General features: G+C 41.7%; 1 protein-coding gene across 1 annotated transcript in view; it reads left to right on the forward strand.

The window, feature by feature from the left end:
* The window catches only part of CYP2J2 (cytochrome P450 family 2 subfamily J member 2), a 43,473-nt gene extending 22,300 nt beyond the window's left edge, over positions 1–21,173 (forward strand). The window contains exons 3-9 of the mRNA XM_026006977.2: positions 2,899–3,048; positions 3,438–3,598; positions 5,773–5,949; positions 7,764–7,905; positions 10,342–10,529; positions 13,491–13,629; positions 19,567–21,173. Coding sequence (XP_025862762.2) covers positions 2,899–3,048; positions 3,438–3,598; positions 5,773–5,949; positions 7,764–7,905; positions 10,342–10,529; positions 13,491–13,629; positions 19,567–19,745 — 1,136 coding nt within the window. The 3' untranslated portion in view covers positions 19,746–21,173. The remainder of the gene's footprint in view (positions 1–2,898; positions 3,049–3,437; positions 3,599–5,772; positions 5,950–7,763; positions 7,906–10,341; positions 10,530–13,490; positions 13,630–19,566) is intronic.
* The last annotated feature ends 2,369 nt before the right edge of the window (positions 21,174–23,542 follow it).

The following is a 23,542-nucleotide window of genomic DNA, read 5'->3' on the forward strand; positions in this document are numbered from 1 at the left end:
AATCCTTTCCACTCAGGAAGATCCACACATGCAGTCTCCCTTGGATTCAGCTTCCTCTGCTTTCATAACTCCTATATGTATATAAGCCCCAGCTGACCAGTGTTGACCCATAGGTAGGGACATCTCTATAGCCCCATTCAGCAGGAAGAAGTTACAGAATATGAGACCTTCCACCCTCAGCAGCCTTAAAGACTTAGGGTCAAAACTGTTCAGGGGAGAATGATGTGGGAAACAAAGGCAGAATAAAAATCATTACATTTCCTTACTATCTGCAGCCCATTGATAAGTCCTTGAAACAGGCAGAGTAGCCTTCCTCTAGGGACTCAGCTGCCTCAGTGTAATACTTTGCTAGGGGTAACAGGTAATCTTAGCTTAACTCCCCAGATCCTGTAAGTCTACTTTAACATATAAAAATTATTTTGGAAACTTCCTTAATCTGTACCCCATAAGATACATATTGGCAATTACTCTCCAAGCATACAGCCCACTGATATGTATGTATCTGAAGGGTCTCATGACTAAGGTTTTATTAGATGGTAATAAATGACCTTTCCTAACAATAGCTAGCCCCCTTAGGGTCCTGGAAACCTTGCTTCCAAAATTCCTTAGATACTTACGCTATCCCTGACCCCCACCCAACTTGAAGGTCTATAATGGGCCATTCCTCATGATTCTGGTGTAGTAGCTCTTTCTGCCCTTGGGTCCTGTACCCATGCTTTAATAAAGTGACCTTTTGCACCAAAACGTCTCAAGAATTCTTTCTTGGCTGTTGGCTTCAAACTCTAATGTCTTTCCTACATCATTAGGTATGAGCGATGAAGGTACCCGAGGTCCATTTGCCCTGTTGCCTACAGCAGAGATTTAACTGACAGATCCCACTAAGGCCATGCAGTGTTACAGGAGCTCAGTCTAAATTTTGCAACCCAAATTGTTTCCAGTGGGTTAAAAGGCATCCCAAGGGAGAGTTCTTGGGGACTGAAGAAGCCTACTGAAGCCATGCTCCTGGAAAAGTAGAGAAGGTTCATTACCAAATCCCCCTGACTCCTGGGTGGTGTCCCATGCAGGGTACATCACCTGTATTTTTTTTTATTTTTTTATTTTATTTTTTTATTTTATTTTTTAAAAAATATTTTGTTTATTTATTCATGAGAGACACACAGAGAGAGGGGGAGAGACACAGGCAGAGGGAGAAGCAGGCTCCATGCAGGGAGCCCAATGCAGGACTCGATCCCAGGACTCCGGGGATCACGACCTGAGCTGAAGGCAGACGCTCAACCACTGAGCCACCCAGGTGTCCCTCCCTGTCATTTTAAACCCATGGAAAATGCTAGAAGTTTTACAAGGGGAAATTACCCAATTTTGTAGCTTAAGTAGTTAGTAGAGGACATGGATGAAAAACGGCAAGGGTAGAAATCCACCACTATCTAAGCAGCATTCCAACCCCTTCAGTCCTTATAGCCAACTTCCCTAGGAAATGGTCCCCAGTTAGGTTTTAATTCCATTGAGTACTGGTTTCAGCCAGCTCCCAGTGGAGGTCCTGCAGCCAGAAGCGAGTAGACCAGGGATGTGAAGGGGATCACATTAGATCAATCAGGAGGAAGCCTCACGTGGGAATCTTAAGATTGGCAGCTGTCCTGGTGACTTAGGTGGCTGTCTTGTGCCCAAAACAGACAACTTTGTATAAGGACAGGACTAAAGAGAGGGCATCAAGTTTCTGGGTCTTATTACCATTTTGGCCAGAGTACTAACTTCCAGCCAAAAGACAGACTTTCTCCTCCTCGTAGAGTAGTCACGGACTAGAGAGTTGGAGCCTGAACAATCGATCAGAAAATGTTCTAATACGACCGCACCCCTTGAAAAGTCCCTGCAATGAGAGTAAAGGAAGAGGAGAGAAAGTACTCACCAAGTTTACACCAAAGCTCACAGTACCGATGAAAAGACTCAAAACCCCATGTTGGGTGTCATATGATGTTTTGGAATGTAGGTGAGGTTTGGTGAGGGGTGAGGTCCAGAGCTGATGACCAAGGAAGAATTCTTGAGATGTCTTTGGTGTGAAATGTGATTTTATTAAAGCAGGGGTACAGGACCTGTGGGCAGGAAGAGCTGCTGCCCTGGAGTTGGGGTTCTGAGGGGTGACTGATTATACACTTGGGAGTTGGAGGAAGTAAGGAAAAGGGAGGTTTCAAAAGGATTTTCATATGTTAAAGAAGACTCAGAGGATTCTAGAGGCCTTGCCATTGTCAAGTTAAGGTTGTTTCTCCCTCTAGCAAGGCATTAACATTAGGACAGGAACTTCCTGGAGGAATGTCACACAAATTCCATCCAGTAGTTGGGGGTGGGGTATCAGTTTGTGCTTTGTCCTCAGCTTGCCTTCTGCTCCTTCATCACCTTCATCTTTCAAGATAAGACTCTACCGGAAAGCCTCACCTCCTTAAGAGTACGGATTTTATCTTATCCATGAGTGCATTCTTAGCATGTAGCATAAAACAAATACTTCAATATACTTATGTGACTAGTAATCAAAGTGTGGTCTTTGGAATCCAGCAGATCTGAATTTGAATGCCTCTTCAGGTACTTACTGTCACTCTGTGAAGTTGATCTTTTGTGCCTCAGTTTTCTCATCAGCAGAGTGAGAGAGGGGGAGTAATGTTTACACCTGTCTCATAGAGTTTCTCTTAAGTGCTAACTTACAAAATGCAGTAAAAACATTCAAGTTCTTGCATTGCAAGCAATCAATAATGCTAGCCACTATATCCACTTCTTTGGGATTATTTCCCTGAAGAGTTTTCACGTGCCTTAATGCCCTCTCCTTCCTGCCAATGCTTATTTCCATACCAATTTACCAGACATTTACATTATAGAATAAGAAACCATAATGTTGGCTTTCTTTTTTTCCAGGATTGATCATGTCTAGTGGCCAAACATGGAAGGAACAAAGAAGGTTCACCCTGGCAACACTAAAGAACTTTGGTCTAGGAAGGAAGAGCATAGAGGAACGCATTCAGGAGGAAGCTCATCATCTCATCCAGGCGATAGAAGAGGAGAATGGTGAGTTGTCTCCTAGGACAGGTGCAGGAGATTGTGACTCATTGAAAAGATACTTATTAAGTTCCTAAGTACCTACTTGGTGCCCAGCACTGTGCCAAGCACTGAAAGTATTACAGTGAACAACTAACCATGACATGACGCTGCCTTCATGGAGCTCTAGGATTAAGCACAAGAAGACTGTTATTAAAACATTACTGATTTTAAACCCTGGTCATCAGACTTCCCAGGTATTAATCGAGTACTTGCTGTATGTCAGACCCTGTGTAGGGGGCTGTGACCAGAGCCTCATAGGCAATTCTATATTCAGTATTTCATGTCATGTAGAGCAGACTCTCAGTGGAACATAGAACAAACCCATCTGAAGGATCCATCTCTTCCTCCACCCCCAGGACAGCCTTTCAACCCTCACTTCAAGATCAACAATGCAGTTTCCAATATCATTTGCTCTATCACCTTTGGAAAGCGCTTTGAGTACCAGGATGAACAGTTTCAGGAATTGCTGAGGTTGCTGGATGAGGTCACATGTCTGGAGACATCAATGAGATGCCAGGTAAGAGGTTCTCTTTCCATATCTTGGGTAAGAATATTGGAGTTGATGTCAGACACAGGTGGGTTCTTACTTTTTTGTTTAAGTTAAAATACCACCTTTTACAATGGAATTGGCAGCCTGGGTGGCTCAGCGGTTTAGCCTGCCTTCGGCCCAGGGTGTAATCCTGGAGACCCGGGATCGAGTCCCACATGGGGCTCCCTGGAGCCTGCTTCTCCCTCTGCCTGTGTCTCTGCCTCTCTCTCTGTGTGTCACTCATGAATAAATGAATAAAATTGAGAAAAATACAGTGGACTTTAACTCAAACTTATTTGAAGTCAATCTGTTGACTTTAGTGTTTTTTGATAATATTATTGGATATTTGCTACCTATAAAGCACATTTCTAACATTCATGTGAAGTATAAAACTTTACATGATATATAGATATATATTTATGCATCCATGTTGTTTTATTTATAAGTACAATATTGCCATTGCTTTTGAGTCTCGCCCCTCTGTGTCCCGCCCTAACTCAGCCACTCTGCCACCCTAAAGTACTCTTCACCGGAAAGCCTGTTCTTCTGTCAGCAGATTGCAGATTCATCTGTTAGCTGCTCTTTTCTTTTTAAAATTCTGAATAGTATTTCATTGTATGAATATGCCACTGTTTGTTGCTCAGTTCTCTATTGATGAATATTTGGGTTGTTTCCAGTTTGAGGATGTTATGAATAGCTGCCATGAACATTCTTGTACAGTTGTTCATGTGGACGTGCCCACTCATTTCTCTTGAATTTATACCTGGACACAAAAGATGCCTAAAGCTTTCAAAAGCAGTTATGCTACTTACATGCCCATCAACACTTGATATTGTCAATTTCATAGGGTATAGACCTTTGGGGCTCAAAGTTCACTCTTTCTTTGGTGGACCCTGTGCTCCATTTTGTCTCTCTAGGTCTATGAGTCTGTCAGAAACTCTGCTCAGCTTCTTGGTCTTGATGGACAAATATACAACTTTATCTCAGTTAAATTTTACAAAAACCCTTTAAAAATGAAGCATCATGGGGTATATATGGAAGTGGGTAAGCAAATCCAGATAGTGTTCCACTGGCTCTGTGCTAGGTGCTGTATGGATCTCATGTCATACAGTCACCAGAATTACCTCAGGGCCCATTCGCAGCTAGTTAAACAAAGGAGCAACAAATTGTATCATCATCATCATTATTACCAAAATATTATACCTAGAAAGCAGCCGTGCTAATAGACCTGTATCTGTCTCATTTTAAGCATAGGTAACTTTCCATTATGTCATGCTTCTTTCTACCAGATATTATTAGAGAAAATATTTTTTAAATACTTTATTTCAATAAAATATGTCTTACTTACATGGATATTACATCATAGTCGGGCAGACACAACACATTTATTTGTGATAACTACCATGAAAGAAAATAAACTAGGGTAAGGGAATGGAGAGAGGGTGGCAGTGGTGCTTATAGGCTCATCAGGTTAAGACCTTTCCAAGGTTTCATTTGAGTAGCACCTTAATGAAATTAGGGGCTGGGGTTCTATAGATTTCAGAGGAAGAGTATTCTAGGTGGAAGGAATAGCAAATGCAAAGGCCCAAACAAGAACATGTTTGATGTCATCAGAGAGGCCAATGGTGCTGCACTGGAGTGAATAAGAGAGAGTAAGATAGCAGGGAGCGATAGCAAAGGAGGTGACAGGTGTGTGTAGGGGCTGGTACATGCAGAGCTTATATGCCAGGGGAATGAGGTAGAGCTTTGTCTGAGAATCATGGAAAGTCATTGGAGGATTGAGATCCAAGGGGTGAAATGATCTGATTAAACTATTGAGTGATGCCTCTGGTGGCTCTGTGGAAAACAAACTGGGAGTGGGTTAAGGATGGCATCAGTGAAGCGGATGGAGGTTATCACAGCACCCAGGTAAGAAACGGGATTTGTAGTAGGGACAACGTGGCTAGGGTGGTGAGATGTGGTCTGAAACTGGATACATTTTGGATGGAATGCTGAAATGCTTTGCTAGCAGGGGAGAAGAGGGTGAGAGAGAAGAGTCAAGACAACCCAAGTTTTAAGAGCAAGTAAATGAGAGAAATGGAAAAAGAATATCAATGGTTTTGTCTTAGAAAGTGAAAAACGGGCACCAGATTGTCTCTGAGTGTTTTGTTTTCCTCAATTAGCTCTACAATATCTTTCCATGGATTTTTAAATTTCTCCCTGGACCCCATCAAAAACTCTTTAACGACTGGGAGAAACTGAAAGTGTTCGTTGCTCATATGACTGAAAACCACAGGAGAGACTGGAATCCTGCTGAACCAAGAGATTTTATTGACGCCTACCTCAAGGAAATGGAAAAGGTGAGGAAACCAAAGTTTTTCTTGTTTGTTCTTAAAGAGCAAATGCGGGTATACTAGTTTCTTATTGTAACTTGCTGTGCAGCAAGTTACCACAAACCTGGGGGCTCCAAACAACACAGATTTATTCTCTTACAGTTCTGGAGGTTAGAAATTTGAAATTAGTTTCACTGGGCTGAAATCAAGGTATTGGCAGGGCTGGTTCCTTCTGAAGGCTCTAGGACAGAATCTGTTTCCTTGACTTTTCCAGCTTTTAGAGGCTACCTTGGCTTATGGCCCCTTTTTTCCATCTTCAAATCCAGTATGTAGTCTTCTCAGCTACCATCCTTACATCTTCTCTTTACAGCCCTCCCCTCCTTCTGACCCTTCTTATAAAGACTCTTGTAATTACTTTGAATAATCTCCCCACATCAAGATTTTTAACAATCATATTTACAAAGTCCCTTTTGCCGTATAAGGTAACATCCACAGGTTTTGGAAATAAGGATATGGCCATCTCTGTGGGCCATTACTTAGTTTACCACGGGGGAGTCAAAATAGAGGCAGTATTTTATAGAGTGTGGGAGCAGCATTAACTCAGGATTGACAAGGCAAGTAGAAATAAAGGTAGGGGTTGAATAGTGTTTGGCTTGAGGCCTTGGGGATGCCCAAATACTTCCTGTTCATCTTCTGTTCTCTGCCCTCTACCCATATTTTGAAGGAGCTTTATACAAAAGGAAAACAAACAATTGAGCTTTAAAGGACTCTTTCACTTTTAGCTGGATCTGTGCCCAGTTGCCTGTTTCTTCCCTCAGCCCTCAGCGCAAAACGAGAAAAGCTGAATTGGATGCCAGAGTTCAGCCTCAGAGCCTGAGTGGGACTTTTCCCTTCCTCCCTGATCTTCCTTTCATCCACTTTCCAACATTATAGGAAAAAAGCATGGAAAAGCCAAATTGGATGTATATAGCCTTTAACACAGTAACTGCTGTGGTCAATATATATCCATGCATTAGCGTCAGTGTCATAATCTCTAAGTCATCAGATTAGTTGTGCCTCCTCTTGACAGAATGGTAGATTTCTATCGATCCTCTCTTTTATCTCACCTTATTGGATAGCATTAGTAGAAGTATTGACCTCTCCACAGAGGAGGAGACTTCACTTGCTAAATGTTGTGCAGGTATGCGGCCACACCTTGAGAGGATTATTGACAAACTGAAACTTCCAGCGGAAGGTAATAAAGCTGATGGAGGGCCATGAGGAATGGTTGATGGAATCAGAGTGGTTTCACCTCAAAAGGAAGAGATAACAGGGAGATATGAGAATTGTTTTATATAAGAGGAATTGTTTATTCTTCCTGGTATCAGTACAAATGTGTTGAGTATTTGTTATATGCTCTTAACATCTCATGTAATTCATAATGCTGTCTTAAAGGGTGTGTGTATCTCATTTCTATTTCCTGAAATGGGAATCTGAAGTGCAGAGAGATTAAGTAACTTGCCCTAGGTCATGCAATGTTGCTAGTATTGGAGTCCAGGCCTGTCTTTCTACTTAAACCGCTCCTCTTCCCATTACAGTAATTGATTCTCCCAAATTATAGGCATAAAATAAAAGAGTTGTCTTGATTTTCATCCACCAAAGCTAACAAAAGCTTCTAGCACTTGGGGCAGGAGGATGCTAGTGATATTGTTGTTATAAGCCTCTAGCTCTTGAGATGGCCAAAGGGAAAGATATTTTTCCTGGGGAGCTTTTCTTCCACCTTCTCTCCCTAGGCTGAAGCCCCTGTGTTTTGTAACAACCAAGAACCAACTGAACAAACCAATAAACATTGTACTTTCTAGAATAGGGACAATGCTACTTCAAGTTTCCATGAAGAAAACCTCATCTACAGCACCCTGGACCTCTTCTTTGCTGGAACTGAGACAACGTCTACAACCCTGCGCTGGGGTCTGCTTTACTTGGCCCTCAACCCAGAAATCCAAGGTGAGCATGTCAGTGAGTGTACCTGAGCCAGATGGAGTGGTGCCTCCTGGAGGGCACTGCCCCCCCATGTTGAGGCCAGAAGATAGCATGGTAAAATGAAAAGGTAGGACAGTCACGAGGTGATGTGGACTTGAGAACAGTACCTTCTTCAGTTTTCCTGTTAAGGTTGTGATGGGTTCACATAATCCCAATATAACAGTCACTGGCCCCAGGAAACTCAGAGTCTAGAGGGGAAGATGGTAAAGTCAATTGACACTGTGATGAGTTCCAGGAAAAGACATTCTTAGATGAAATCTGGTTACAGCTTACTGTCCTTTTAAGTAATGCCTTCCATTGCCCTGTGGATGATGTTCACTCCTTAGTGTAGCATATCATGCCCTCTGAGGTGCTTCCATCTGTCTGCCCAGCCTTTTGGCTCCACTCACCCTGCATGGTGGCCTCACAAAATTCCATGTTGTTCTTTGCACCAACCTTATTTATACCTCTACCATCATGTCTGCTCTTTCCCCTACCACTTGTGTAGCTCCCCAATTTCTCTACATGGTAAGTCACCAGCTGTGCTTGAAGAATCTGCTCAAATACAACCTTCTCTAAGATGTTCCCCCATGCTTACAGGAAATTACTTCCTCTAGAGCTGACTTTATTATTATTAGGATTATTTTCTTCCTCTAGAGATGACCTAATGCCCCTTTACTGCTGTGCTGGTTGCACATTATTCATATATCTTCCCCCAAAGACTTTTGTCCATTTAAAGGCAGTGACTTAAAATATTCGCACCACCCCGCCAGGACCCAGAACAGTTTGAGCACATGAGAGATGGGGTATTAGGATACTGTTTTTCAAAATGTAAGTAACAGTTTATTAATAGGACATAAAATCAATTTAGTGAATCAAGACCAACATTTTTTCCTAAAATAAAAGTAGAATAGAAAAGATCAGAGTATTTCACATGTACTAAGATTACGTTTGTTCATGAAACTTTCCATAATCATACATAAAAGTATGTTTTTTATGTGTCTATATTTTTGCTTATGTGTCTTGAGTCATAATGCAAAATGAATTTGGAACTATGAAGTACATTTTCCTAAAAAGGTGAAAAGCTACCCCGCTAGGACATAGATTAGGCTTCTGTAATAAGGTCTCCAAAATAACAACAGCTTGAAATAACAGACATTTATACCCATCTTCATAGCAACTTTATTCACAATAGCTCAAAGATTGAAGCAGCCCAAGTGTCCAACAATGGAAGAATGGATAAACAAAATGTAGAACACAGTGGAGTATTATTCACCCTTAAACAGGAAGGAAATTCTGACACGTGCTATAATGTGGATGAACCTTGAGGACATTATGCTAAGTTAATGACATATTAACACACAAAAAGACAAATTGTATAATTCCATTTACATGAGGTTTCTAGAGTAGTCAAATTCATAGAAACAGAAAGTAGAATGGTGGTTTCCATGGGCTTGAGGCAGGAGAAAATGAGAACTTACTGTTTGTTCAATGGATATCTAGTTTTAGTTTTTCAAGATAAAAAGTTCTGCAGATTGGTTATGCGATGTGAATATATATAACATCATTAAACTGTATGCCCAAATATGGTTCACATAGTAAATTTTATGTCACATATGTTTTACTACAATTTTCAAAACATTTAACTGGCCAGTAAAACAGAAATTCTTATTTCTTGCTAAAGTAAAAACAAAACAAAACAAAGCAAAACCCCAAAAACCCAAGCTGGTCTCTGCAGAGCCATTTTGGTTCTAAGCTTCTTCTAACATGTTCCTTTATTGTATCTAGAATGATGCCCTTGTTTGCACTCTCAAAGATGGCTTACCTCAAGGGCTGCCTTTCCATGGGTAGGATGGGAAGAAGGAGGAAACACATATCCTTCCTTTAAGGACATGTTTTAAGTATTAAACATCCTTATATATCCCATATATTCCATTGACCATAACTTAGTCACATGATCACACTTAGTCACAAGGGAATTTGGGAAATGCAGTCTGTAACTGGGCAACCAGGTGTCCAGCTAAAATCTCTATTAAAAAAAAAAGAGGAAAACAGGTATATTGGGGCACCATTAGAAGTTTCTTTGATTTGTTGGGTGCTACCCGAATCAGTTCATGTAAAGTTCAAGACATCCTTCAGAAGAAGGTAGATTAATCTCGCTAATAAGAAAAACTAAAGCTCAGAGAGTTTAAGTAACTTGCAGCAGTAATGTAGAGCGAGAGTTCACAACCAGTTATGTCTAAAACCAAGGCCTGCTTTTCACTCTGACGTACCTCCTGAAAAATCAGTCTATAGAGCTATAGTTTTGGGTTTGGTTTTGTTTTAGTTTCAGCCATTTTGATCCTGGTTATTCCATTCCTTACCTTAACCAGGCTTAAGAAAGGTTGTGGAAAAACAGAATAATGGAATCTTCTTTTCCAGAAAAAGTCCAAGCTGAGATCGACAGGGTGATTGGCCAGTCACAACTGCCAGGTTTAGCTGTTCGAGAGTCCATGCCCTACACCAATGCTTTCATCCATGAGGTGCAGAGAATGGGAAACATCGTCCCCCTGAATGTGCCCAGGGAAGTGACAGGTGACACCACCCTGGCTGGATACTACCTGCCCAAGGTAACCAGAAACTCCCAGCCTCAGATCTTCAAGCCGGTTTTTTAAAATGTTAAACTCTGAACTGGGAGGGTGACACGTACTCTTGTCCTAGGGAATCACTTAAATGGGAAGAGAAACATTCTGAGATTCTAGCTTTCTTTCCCCCATGTGTGGTCTTTGGAATATTATTAATTCAACTAGGCAGTCATAGGTATTATGGAGGGGAAGGGGAATTCATAGGGCAAATATGTTAAGGCAAAACTGGCTTTCTTTGCTATATGGGATGTCTCAGGTTGTTTTTTGTGTGTGTGTTTTGTTTTTACCATGTAATGTGAATTTATGAATCTTTGTGAGGGTACAGCAAACAGCAGTTCTCAGTCAGACTTTGCCATGGCACCCCTTTCTTTGCCGTGGTGGAGCTTCTTACAGCACCACCCGCCAGACTTGGAAAATTCTGCTAGAGGAATCCTGCAGTTATAAGATATTAAAATATGAGGGGACATTTTGAGACTACCTGAGCCAATATCTCATTAATGCTGGTGTTTCTAGCATGATATTCCCCATGAGTATTTTTCCAGCTTTTACTTACAAGCCTGTAGTAGGATTGTCTCACAAGGGAAACTAATGCAGGTGCGTGCAATATGAATTATTAGAAAAGGAGAGAAGGGAACCAATGCCTATAAAGCAAACTGTGTGCCAATGGACTCTAAAGTTTCTTTCAAAAGGCCTTAATAGTCCTCAGAATAAGGGTTATTCCCATTTTATAAATTTGGAAGTCGAGGCTCAGGAGTGATGAAGTTTGCGTTAGGTCCCTCAACTACAAAGTGACAAGAGTTGAGTTCCAGAAGCAGATCTGTTTTGTTTCCCAGGCTGGTCTTTTTTGTATTACACATGCGCTCTTCACAGGAGTTGCTTCACTTGCACCTGAATAGAGTCTCCCTGCAATTGTTCTTAGTTGGTCCCAGTGAAATTCCTGTCCTCACAAAGGACATTCTGTTCTCACTCCTCTGCCGGGCTTAAGATCAGGGCAGACAGCTCTCCTCTGCCCCCTCGTGTCCTCTCTGGACACTGCACATTTACAGTTCTTGGCTTTCTCAAGGCCTTGGTCAGCCTCTGAGGATCCATTCCAGTTTATCTAGGTCCCTCTGTGTACGTCTTACCTGGGGTCTCTCCCAACAGGCAGAACCAGAGCTTACCCATTCCTGTACCTATTCCTACAGCTGTTTCCATTCACTGTTTTCTTACTGATTGACATCTTGTGGGTAAAGGCTGAGGTCTAACTTATTTTACAGGTGCTGTTTACGTTTCTCTAGCAATTCATTTGGCTCAACAGCCTCATCCTACCACTGATTTTTAACACCAGCTTTCATTAAAATCCTGGGAACTGAGAGACCTAATTGACTTTATCTTGTAGAGGCCAGGAGCCATGGCTTTAACATGAACTAGACCTTGTACAAATCACGGCTCTAGCTCCTCCCACTGAGTGACTCTGGGCACATCACTTAACTTCTCAGAGCTTTGCTTTATTTACCTGTAAGATACATTCAAAACTACTTCACAGGTGGAGGTAAAATAAGGTCATGCATGTAGTGTTTAGTAGAGAAAGTGCTCAAGATAGCAGTTATTGAGACGTCTGGGTGGCTCAGTGGTTGAGCATCTGCCTTTGGTTCGGGTCACGATCCTAGGGTCCTGGGATTGAGTCCCACATCCCCTGCAGGGAGCTTGTTTCTCCTTCTGCCTATGTCTCTGCCTCTCTCATGAATAAATAAATAAATAAAATCTTTTTAAAAAATAGCAGTTCTTTCTTTATTAGTTTAACAAATGTCCATTAAGTATCTAAAATGCTCCCATCTGGGAAAACAACGCTGAGTAAAAATTATACAGGTATATACTTACAAACCATGATAATGCCCAGCTGGGAGAACTCCCTGGTTTCCATTAAGATACAGGCCTGCTGGACTGGAAAGGAGGAGAGGTCGGAGAGGGCTTCCAAAGGGAAATATTATTTGAGCTGAGGAGTAAAGGGTGATTGGGATTTAGCTCAGTGACACAGTGGAGAAGACGGGCATTCTAGGCCAGGTGAACAGCTTGCAAAAAGTCTGAAAATGAGTGGGAACACAGCATTTTTGAGAAGCTGAAAGAAGGCCTCTGTGGTGTGAGTGCAGGCAGAGAAGGAGAATTGTCCAGACAAGGGTCAGGAGATGGGTCTCTTACCTAAGCGTGGTGGGAAGCTATTGAAAGGTATTCAAGGTGTGGGTGGGTGGCTGGGTGTGGCACCATTAAATCTGGTCCAAAGTTCATTCTGCTTTCAGAGCGTGGAGCAGATTGAAAGGGAAAAGAGGCTATGAGCCTAGCTGGGCAGCTGTTACAGGAGTGTAGGCAAGCCAGTTGGTAGCCTGGACTAGGAGGCAGGGGTGGACGTAGAATGAAAGTGATGGAATCAAGAGGTAAAAATTGAGCAGTGTCACTGAAGGACTAGACTAGATGGAGGCAGAAAGAGGGAAAGGGAGGCAATATGGAGGACACCTGGGTTTCTTGCTATGTACCTGGATGGATAATGTTTCCTTTCACTAGAGGACCTAACTCTATTATATTAAACCTCCTGTGGAGTGTGCCAGAAGCTGGAGGAAAGAGAGTGGGAGAAGCAGAGCTGAATGAGACATCTTTTACCTGGATAGAGCTGCCCTAGTTGCCCTATATGTCCCTGTAGAAAGATCCATTCTGCAGTCAGTAGAAGCTATGCTTCCCTGGTAAATTTCCCTGCAAACCTGTCATTTTAAGCTGTCCCATCGCAAAGAGCAGGGTCCTGAGTCAGTGGGTGTGTGGGGAAGTGGGCTCAGAAGACAGCGAGTTGGGGAGGGTGATGGAGTCTGGGGCATAGGATGTGGTCAGGCCCCGGTGTAGGAGTCAGGGGACTTCTGCCTTTCTGAGTAGGTGTGAGCATGGGTCAAGCCTTGCCTGAGTCTTTGCTGTCTTCTCTAGGGGACCGTGATCGTGACCAACCTGACTGCACTGCACAGGGACCCTGCAGAATGGGCCACCCCTGACACGTTCAACCCGGAGCATTTTCTGGAGAATGGACAGTTTAAGAAAAAGGAAGCCTTTATGCCTTTCTCAATAGGTGAGTTGTAACAAATAGGTGTGTCAAAATCTAGAAGCCCTTTCTTAGCCCTCACCCTACTCTTTTCCCTGGCATCCTTGGCTTTTCAAATATCTCCAGATAGCCCTGCTCAGCGTGACTCCCTCTCGATGTCATTTGTACCTATATCTATATATCTATACCTAATCTATATCTATGTCATCTATCTATATCTAGTAACTGTTTCCGCAGAGCCCACACGGGAAATGCATGCTAGTCTGCTTATCACTAACTTAAAAATAAATACAGATTGGTTTTCTGATCCAGTATCATTTTGCTGCTGATGATATTAAGGCTTAGAAGGGGAGGGACTGAATTTGAACCCACATGGTATGACCTGAAGCTGAGGATGCAGCACCGCCCTGCATGCACCTGGGCTGATTCGGATTAGATCTTTGCCTTACTTCACCTGATTCTGTGTCATCTTTGCTCATATTGGACAAGTCCTTTCCTAAAAGGAAAGCTGCTATGAGACGTAGGAGTACTTTCCAGTCTTCTGTCTACAGTAGCTTCAAGTTTTGTATTTCAGTACCGAGTCCCAGCTGTAGATTCCAAGGCTTATAATTATTCTTGCCTCACTGGTGCTTTGCTGTTGAGAATTTTATCACACCCTCTTAATTACAGACTTCATTTGCAAGCACATTATCTCATTTAATCTTTGCAGCAACCCTGTTATTAATAATCAGACAGAAAAGTGATCAGTATTTCCTTTCTTAATCTAAGGAAACAGAGAATAAGAGAGAATTGTTTCTTATCTAAGGTCCTGTGCCCAAGGAATTGGTGGATAGGACCTAAGACTCCAGGTTTTGTACTTCTGGAGTACTGCTCTCTTTACCACAGCTAGACTGTAACTCATCTTCTCACTAAAGGCCCTTCTACTTTGGTTCTGAGTTCATTCCATAGGTTTGGGGTAGTATATGTATGCATAACAAACAGTCCACAAACTCAGTGGCTTAAAACAATAACTCATTACAACAATATTATTGCTTGCAAGTCTATAGTTCTACTAAGTAGCTCTGCTGGTTTTAGCTGCACTTGTTTATGTGTTTGGGAGGTCAGCTGGCTGAAAGGCTGATCGAGGATGATCTCAGCTGGAGCAAACAGGCTTGCCATGTTATCTCATTCTCTAGCAAGCTAGCTTGGTTTGTTTCCATGTTGGTGATAAGATCCCAAGAGGGAGACTGGAAGCACACAGTGTCTCTTATGGCCCAGACTGGGAACTGGCACCCTGCCACTTCTACTGCATTCTATTGGTCAGTGCAAGTCATCAGATCAGTCCCAATAAAGAGAGGGGAAAATACTATAATTTTTGGTGGGAAAGGGTCTGAAGTCACATTGCAAATGATGTGAATGATACACGGAGAAGAGGAGAATTGGAGCCGTTTTTGCAGTTAGTCTTATCTCTCTTCATGATGGAGAAGAATGAAGTTCAAAGAAGGCAGACAGTTTGGGGATTCCCACAGGAGTTGTGACAGAATGGGGGTTAAACAGCAGAAATAGAAATCTGAAAAATCCAATGAGTTAAGAAACTGTCAACACACTCTTTTTTCCCCACCGCACTCCCATCTTTTGCTTCTCCTTGTTCTTAGTCTAGCACTTTCTACAGACAGCCTCCCTGAAAGAACAAAATATGGATAGCTCCTTCTCTTTTCTTGGGAAAAGATGACCACGTGTGAAATTACTACCTCTGCATAATCAGCACAGAATGGGAAGCTATTATTGCAAATTCCTATTTTCTTTTCCTCACTGAAGTCCTTCCAGGTTGTTCTGACATGGCAGCAGGCAGCTTCACAAAAGGCAAGAGTTTGCTTCCCCATTTTTCAACTAAAATCATTTGATCATAGGAGATGAGGTTAGGAAGAACTTTTCCCAAACACCTAGGTCATTTCTCTCATTTTACTAATGAAGTAATTGACCTTGTTAGTTGGTGATAGCCAGTTGGTGGGAGCACCAAGCAGATACCAGTTAACCGTGACCCAGGCTGAAGCTCTGAAGGCAAGTAGTCCTCATTTTCATGCTTTGAAAACCAAATTCCTACTTGCCTTTGTTTTGCTATCATTGCCCAACCATCCACATGATCAAATTCAAAGAGAGATCAAATTCATGGATTTGACAGGTGGGTAAAATTTAGCTCTGAGATATGAATGTGCCCAAAACTCACAGCTGGTTCCCTGGTTCCTGACTCTTTGGGTCCAGTTTTGTCATCATCAATGGATTCTTCTGGAAGAATCTTAGTATTTACAGGACAGCCGACTGGGTAGCATTTTAACGAATTTCCTCAGAGTACTATGTGTGATGAGTAAAGAGATAAAGATGGTGGGAAGAGAGATGAAGTAATGTAATAACAGCATAATTGTGCAGCACATTTACTGAACACTTCTGCTGGTGTTACCTAATTTTATTTCCTCAACAGCCCCTTATAGGCAAAGGACACAATGGAGGCATGCATACGTGAATGCCTTTTCAAGAGTATGTAATTGCATGGGAAAATACAAAGTAGCATATGCAGCACACAGAATTAACTACAGAGAATTATACCAGTTATGGTGTCCAGGGGAATCCCCACAAGGACAATGAGGAAATATGCCAAAATGTTAGCAAGGACTCTTGTCTGGATTATGGGATTACAACCATCTTTTACATCTTTCATTGGCTTCTTTACACTTTTCTTTTTCACGCAGCTTTTAAAAATGTCTGTGGTAAATACGTATTATGTATAGAGAAAGTAAGTTGTCGCAAACACGTGCACGAGAGATAGTGGTAGTGAAACTGTGGGAGGTTGTTGCAATGGAGAAGACAGCAGAAGCCTAGAGCAGGTGTGAAATGAGGTGAGGCCTGCACAGGGTGACTGTGGCAGTGATGGGAGATAAGTTATGTGCAAGGGATACTGACCCAATTGGTAAACCTACTGACAATAATGGGAGGAAATTACAAATAGGGAAAGAGAAAAGACAGAATGAGCTCTGTGGCACTGAATTGGAATCAGAGGCTATTGGTATGAACTCAAGATTTTTGATAGGTAAGTAGGTAGGTAGATATAAATATAGATGTAAACATGGATGCATATACATATATTTAAGTATATACTCACATTATATACATACATAGATCCGCCAGCTCTAGCCACTGATGTGCATGAGAACAACACTACCCTGATATCAACAAGCATGTCTATTGCCCAGATCTTGGTTTTGCCCAGTTCTTGGTTTCTAGATATCGTTACCCACTAAAAGGAACTTGGACTTCTAGAAAGATGGCTGATTCCAGGGGTGGGGAAGGGAAAGGATAAGATGAGCCTGAAACACACTGCTGTGCCCAAAAGCTAAGGAAATACCAGCTTGAATAGGCATGTAATGGCCAAACTGGAATATCTTGAGCATTAAAACAAATAACAATAAATTATAACCCTTTGAATAAAAGTAAGAATCTCTGAACTCATACTGATATAAATAAATGGGGGTGAGAGAAAAATGGGGATGAGAGCAAACGTTTCTTTTAGTAGAATTCTAATAGATGTGGAAGGAATGATGGATTTTTAAAAATCATGATTTGACAACCATCAGAGTAATAAGTAATTTAGCCAAGAAATGGCAATGGAAACTAGTGGATGAAAGGTTAATGAGGAACGGTTTATTAACAGAAAGTATTTATTAGTTATGAAGAGAAAAATCATTTTACAGGGTGGAATTTCGTAGACACCACCTTAATCAAGTGATCAAAGTTAACATCCCAATAATGGAACAAATCAAAAATGTGTACCACCCAATAGGATGAAATGAATACACAGCCTCACTTTGGTGTTATTTCTATCAGAAATGCATGACCTCACAACCTTAATCTAATCATGGGAAACATGAATTATTTTGTCTTATGAATTATTTTCATAAGAAAATTCATTCATTGCACTTATGAATTAATTTGTCACCTTCAAAAAAGCCAGTCATGTAGACCTCTTGTGTACACACACATACACACATGGGAATTCACCCATAAAAAAATGGATCTTGCCATTTGAAATAACATGGATGGAGTTGGAGAGTATTTTCTAAGTGTCAGAGAAAGACAAATACCACATGATTTCACTCATATATGAAATTTAAGAAACAAAATAAGTGAACAAGGGGGAAAAAGGAGACAAACCAATAAACAGACTCTTAACTATAGAGAACAAACTGATGGTTACCAGAGGGGAGGTGGTGGGGATGGGTGAAATAGGTGATGAGGATTAAGAAGTGCACTTGTGTGATGAGCACTGAGTAGTGTGTATAGAATTGTTGAATCACTATATGGTACATCTGAAACTAATATAACACTATGGAATTAAAATGAAAAGCTCAGTAAAACAAAAACAAAAACAAAAACAAAACCAATCTTGGAAGTTGAGAAGTCACTGGTATGACACATAAATGTAACAGTTGATACTCAACTGGTCCTTTTACAATAAAGGGCATTATAGGGACAACTGGCAAAACCTGATTGGGCATCTCTGGGTGGGGGGGAAGGGGGCAGAATTGGTGATAATGCATCAATGTTTTCCTGAATTGATGGTTATATTGAGTTATATTAGAGAATGTCCTTGTTTTTAGGAAATACATACTAAAGATTTCATAAGTAATGTAGACAATGTACTTTGAAATAAATAACTCAGAAACAAGTTCTTTGTATTATTCTTGCAAGTTTTCTGTACTTTAGAAGTGTTTCAGGGACGCCTGGGTGGCTCAGTGGTTGAGCATCTGCCTTCGGCTCAGGGCGTGATCCCAGGATCCTGGGATTGAGTCCCACATTGGGCTCCCTGCATGGAGCCTGCTTCTCCCTCTGCCTGTGTCTCTGCCTCTCTCTCTCTCATGAATAAATAAAATCTTTTTAAAAAAAGAATTATACCGGAACCTATTTTATAATGCTGCCACCCAAAAAGTTTTATTTAAAGGTAGTCTTTTAAATTAAATTGTATTCTTCCATTTTTTGAGAATTAACCAGAGGAAGTTAATGGTATTTTACAGCTAAAATGTTTACAATTATCCAGGTGATGTGTTCAAATACTTTGTTTTGCTATATGTTATTCTTTGGTTTCTTTGGATTCAGTATATAACCCACACAATATATAAAATAAGGTTCCCATTTTTTTAATTTTTTTTAAGGAGTAAGGGACAGAGGGAGAGAGAGAATCTGAAGTAGGCTCCATGCCCAGCACAGAGCCCAATGCCAAGCTCAATCTCATCACCCTGAGATTATGACCTGAGCCGAAATAAGGAGTAGACACTTACCTGACTGAGCCATCCTGGCACCCCTAGAATAAGCTTCCCATTTATTTTTTTAAAAAAGATTTTTATTTATTTATTATGAGAGACACAGAGAGAGGGAGAGAAGCAGAGACACAGGCAGAGGGAGAAGCAGGCTCCATGCAAGGAGTCCGATATGGGATTCGATCCCGGGACTCTAGGATCACGCCCTGGGCCAAAGGCAGGCGCTAAACTGATAAGCCACCCAGGGATCCCAATAAGGTTCCCATTTTAAATGCACACACACACACACACACACACACACACACACACACATACTTCCCCTGATGTCCAAATCACATGGCTAGAAAGTGAGAGGAGTTGAATTGGATCTCCCTTCTGCTTCTAGTTCCTCCCTCACATAACAGTGGGATGTGGCTAGGATGTCCCAGTTGGCACAACTGTGAGCCAAGAAAGGCCCTGTACATTGCACCTTCGCCCTTGGAAGCACTGGATTTTTGGAGTCCAGACTTATACTTTGGCCCCGGTGGTTGTCAGATTAAATGAGCCTCTGTATATAAAGCTCTGGGGCCTACCAGTCCCTTCCAGAAGAAGGTTTTACAAGAAATGGAAGATGTCAACGCCTGCAGGACCCTACATCAGAAGGGTCTGATGACCTGTCTTATGTTTTGTCTTTCAGGAAAGCGGGTATGCATTGGAGAACAGTTGGCCAGGTCTGAGCTGTTTATTTTCTTCACTTCCCTTGTGCAAAGATTTACCTTCAGGCCCCCAGACAATGAGAAGCTGAGCCTCGAGTTCAGAACGGGACTCACCATCTCCCCAGTCAGCCACCGACTCCGTGCAATCCCTCGGTCCTGAAGGAGAGGGTGAGGGAGGGAGAGGAGCAAGGAGAGCAAGAAGAAGTGGTGTGTCCTCTGAGAATACGGGAATGGGAATGGAAAGTGACTCTGAGGGATGAGGATAGGAATTAGAGGACGCATGATCCAAGTTCCAGCCTTGCTGTCTCCTCTCATGGGGCTTTGAGCAGATCTTTTATGTTGTGAATGATGTTCATCTATGAGATGAAAAGCAGATGATGATTCCTCCACTAAAGGAAGAACTGTCAGAATCAAAGGGAATGATGGACTTTGAATGGTTTGGGAAATCATATCAATTATAAAAATTATAGCTGAAATCTGCCTCTTTCCCATTTGCTTTTTTAGAAATGGCTTTGCTTCTAGCCTGTGGAGGTGCCTCAGGTGAAAGTGGTGCCAAACGGTTGCTAAGAGTAAAAATCTGGACCCTGGGGCAGCCAGAGGCTGACCACTAATGTTCTGACACTTGTGCAAGCTTTATCTTGCTCCAGCATCAGAATGGCCCTCTGGGAAGTCAGGAGGGTAGTTCTTACTCCCTATTTATAGGCAGGTATCTATGGAGAAGCAGTTTCTGTGACTTACCTAAGGAAATACTACTGTGGCTTTGGAATCAGGACCAAGCAGAGTGTGACCACTATCAACTAAACCTGGGGAACAGGTTTGGGAAAAAATGTGGAATTATCTTCTGTCCTAAGGGTACTTCTTTGCCTTAACTCCACCATCATGCATTCTGATTATTCTTAAGCTGTTCACATTGGGTTTAACTATAGGGTGGGTGTGAACTTCTCATGCAAATAGATGGTCAGCTTTTGAATGGTGTTACCAGCCGAAACTCAACTGAGCCCTGGTACAGTCTTTTATAGTAGAGAACCAGCAATGCCAGGATCCTGCTCAATACCTCTGCATGTAGTTGCCGAGGGGAGACAATGGCCGGAAAACTGAAGGCCACGTAACATTGATGGTCCACAGAGTTTTTTTGACACCAACCCCAAATGCAAGCAAAACACAAAAACACTTGCTAAACTGGACTAAACAAGCCCATGTGACCCTAATGGATGATGAGAAACACATGGCCCAGTCATCGCTGTTGCATCCCTAGCTGACAGCTGGCCTACCATCAGAACTGTGCAAAGACCATCTGAGATGAACTGGACCCAAGCATCTCTAGCTGCTGAATCCAGATCCATTGAGTGATCCCAGCTGAGACGAGAACTGCCCAACTGAATCCAGCCGAAACTGCCAAACTTAGATTTATGAGTTAAATGGTTATTGTTTTAAGCCACTGTTTTCAGGTGCATTGTTAGACAACAATAGTTAGCTAACACATTCCTTGAGGGCAGAAATAGTACCTGTCTTGTTCAAGAACAGTCCCTGGAACATGACTGGGCTCAAAAAATCATGAATTAATGAATAAAATAAGGTAGAAGAATTATGAGCTGGTGCTCGACTGGACCTATCACTCCAAATCAGATCTCTGCCATTACCCCTCTGTCCTTGTTACCTCATTTCAATGACGTATTTCTCAGTCCTCATGCCAACTTCTGTAATAATCCTTCAGGAACACAGTGGAGGAGAGTGCAGACTTGTTCTTACCTCACTGTTTCTGTTCCATTTCCCAGGTGGCTTTCTGAAATGGGACCACCTCTTCCTTTTCCCTGCGCTTATTGCTCAAGAATAGGCTGATATCCCTGGATGGGTATTTTGTCCAATATCTGGGTCACACTGTGTTTTTGTGCATTCACCATGAGCTATGTGTTCTCTAAAAAGCTAAGAACATTTCCTTCAGCTTTTGAAGCAGATAAGAAATTAAACTAAGCAAAAATAAGGGTTACTTTTAGGGGCTGTCACGGAATCATTGATGATACCCGTTGCAACAGTCAGGGTCAGAACACAGGCTTCTCTTAGTCCAAATATATCATCAGAGGGCTTTGATGTTCATAAAACATAAAAGATTCAGGGGTGTGGAGGACTGTAACATGAAGAGTTAGATGACCTGGGGGCCAGGCCTTAATTCAGTTCTAGGTTTTACCATTTATTAACTTTTGCTTGTGAATTAAACAGACTACTTTACTTTCTGGAACTCATATCTTAATCTGCAAAATACAGTGAAATAATACCTACTGTGGTCAATTATGAGACTGATCATAAGAGCCACTATCCCTCTCTGGGTTTTTTTTTTTTTTTAATTTTTTTTTTAAATTTTTTATTTATTTATGATAGTCACAGAGAGAGAGAGAGAGGCAGAGACACAGGCGGAGGGAGAAGCAGGCTCCATGCACCGGGAGCCTGATGTGGGATTCGATCCCGGGTCTCCAGGATCGCGCCCTGGGCCAAAGGCAGGCGCCAAACCGCTGCGCCACCCAGGGATCCCCCTCTCTGGGTTTTTATTTGTGGTGCTCCTCCCCATGGGACCATTATGTATAATTGTCCTGATACATCCAAGAATGACCACGTTATTTGCTCAATAAAATGAGCAGAAGTTCCACAAGTTCAACATGTTTCTTTTTTCTCTGCTGTGAGACCAGCAATGTCCCAGATAAGGGTCTATCAGTGTATATCCAGGTGACAAAGACATAAAGCAGAGTCATAGTTGATTCAAGATGGACATGCAATAAGACAAATCTATTTTTTTTGAGCCACTAAGATTTGGGGATTGTTAGTTATGCAGCATAAGTTATCCTAAACTGTCTGATACATCAGCATTTTAATCATTAGGACCATATTATATTTATGTTTGTAGTTACTGTGTACACCAAATGCATGTGTGTGTGTCTCTATATATAAACATATATATATACACATATAATATATAAAATATATATAAAATTACTTTAATACATACTAAACATATAAATTTATATTACAAATATAGTATATATTGTATATGATGTAATTATTATATTTAAGTAACAGTGCGCTTGGCATATAATAGATTTAATTGTAGTTGTAATGCTGTTCTAGTTATTTCAGACTAAAACTAGTTATTTCTACACTTTTTGTCTACACAACCCCTCGCTGGGTTCACAGAACAGTATACTCTCTCTGTTGACTATAGAATCATAAATCCTTGATGGGCTGCCACGTTGGAACTCCAGGTGCCATCACTGGTAGCTTGGGGAATGGTGCCCTCTATGGACTGTGCAAGGCCATATGTGTGGGCCTGCTCCTTGGCTGGGTCTATGATAATTTTTGTGATCTGAAACCTGTTCACCTCATCAATCGCATCTTTTAGTGTTTCTGCCAAACTATGAACTCCTATCAATTCCTGAGACAGGCTAGGTCCTTTGTAATCTTCATGTCTTTATATAAGCTATTTTTTTTTTCCTCACGAAGTATCTCATTATACATGGCAGACCCAGACTAAATGTCAACTCTTCAAAGACATTTTTCTGGACTCTCAGCCAGTTGGTTGCTCCCTCCTTGATTCTCTGAGGATTTTGTTCAGAAGTTTTAATTTCCTTTATCCATGCAATTTCCCAGTTACACTGAGCTTTTTGGAGGCAGTTGTGCCTTGCTCACACAGGCTCAGTCCCTAACAGTTTTGGTGCATAGTAGATGCTCGGTTAATATCTGTTGGATCTGCAGGATGGGGGAACGCAGCCAAGTGATTATGGTAGAGCAGGAGTGCTAAAGGTGTAGGGTGTCAGACATTTCCTGCGGCTATGTAGCAAGCCTCTGAACTCCGTGAGCCTTAACTTAACAATTCAAAGACTGTATGCTAAGGTCCCTTCTGGCTCCAGAAATCTTTTTTTTTTTTTTTTAAGATTTTATTTATTTATGAGACACACACACACAGGGGGA

Source organism: Vulpes vulpes, chromosome 12 (assembly GCF_048418805.1).
Source record: "Vulpes vulpes isolate BD-2025 chromosome 12, VulVul3, whole genome shotgun sequence".
Classification (NCBI taxonomy): Eukaryota; Metazoa; Chordata; class Mammalia; order Carnivora; family Canidae; genus Vulpes; species Vulpes vulpes.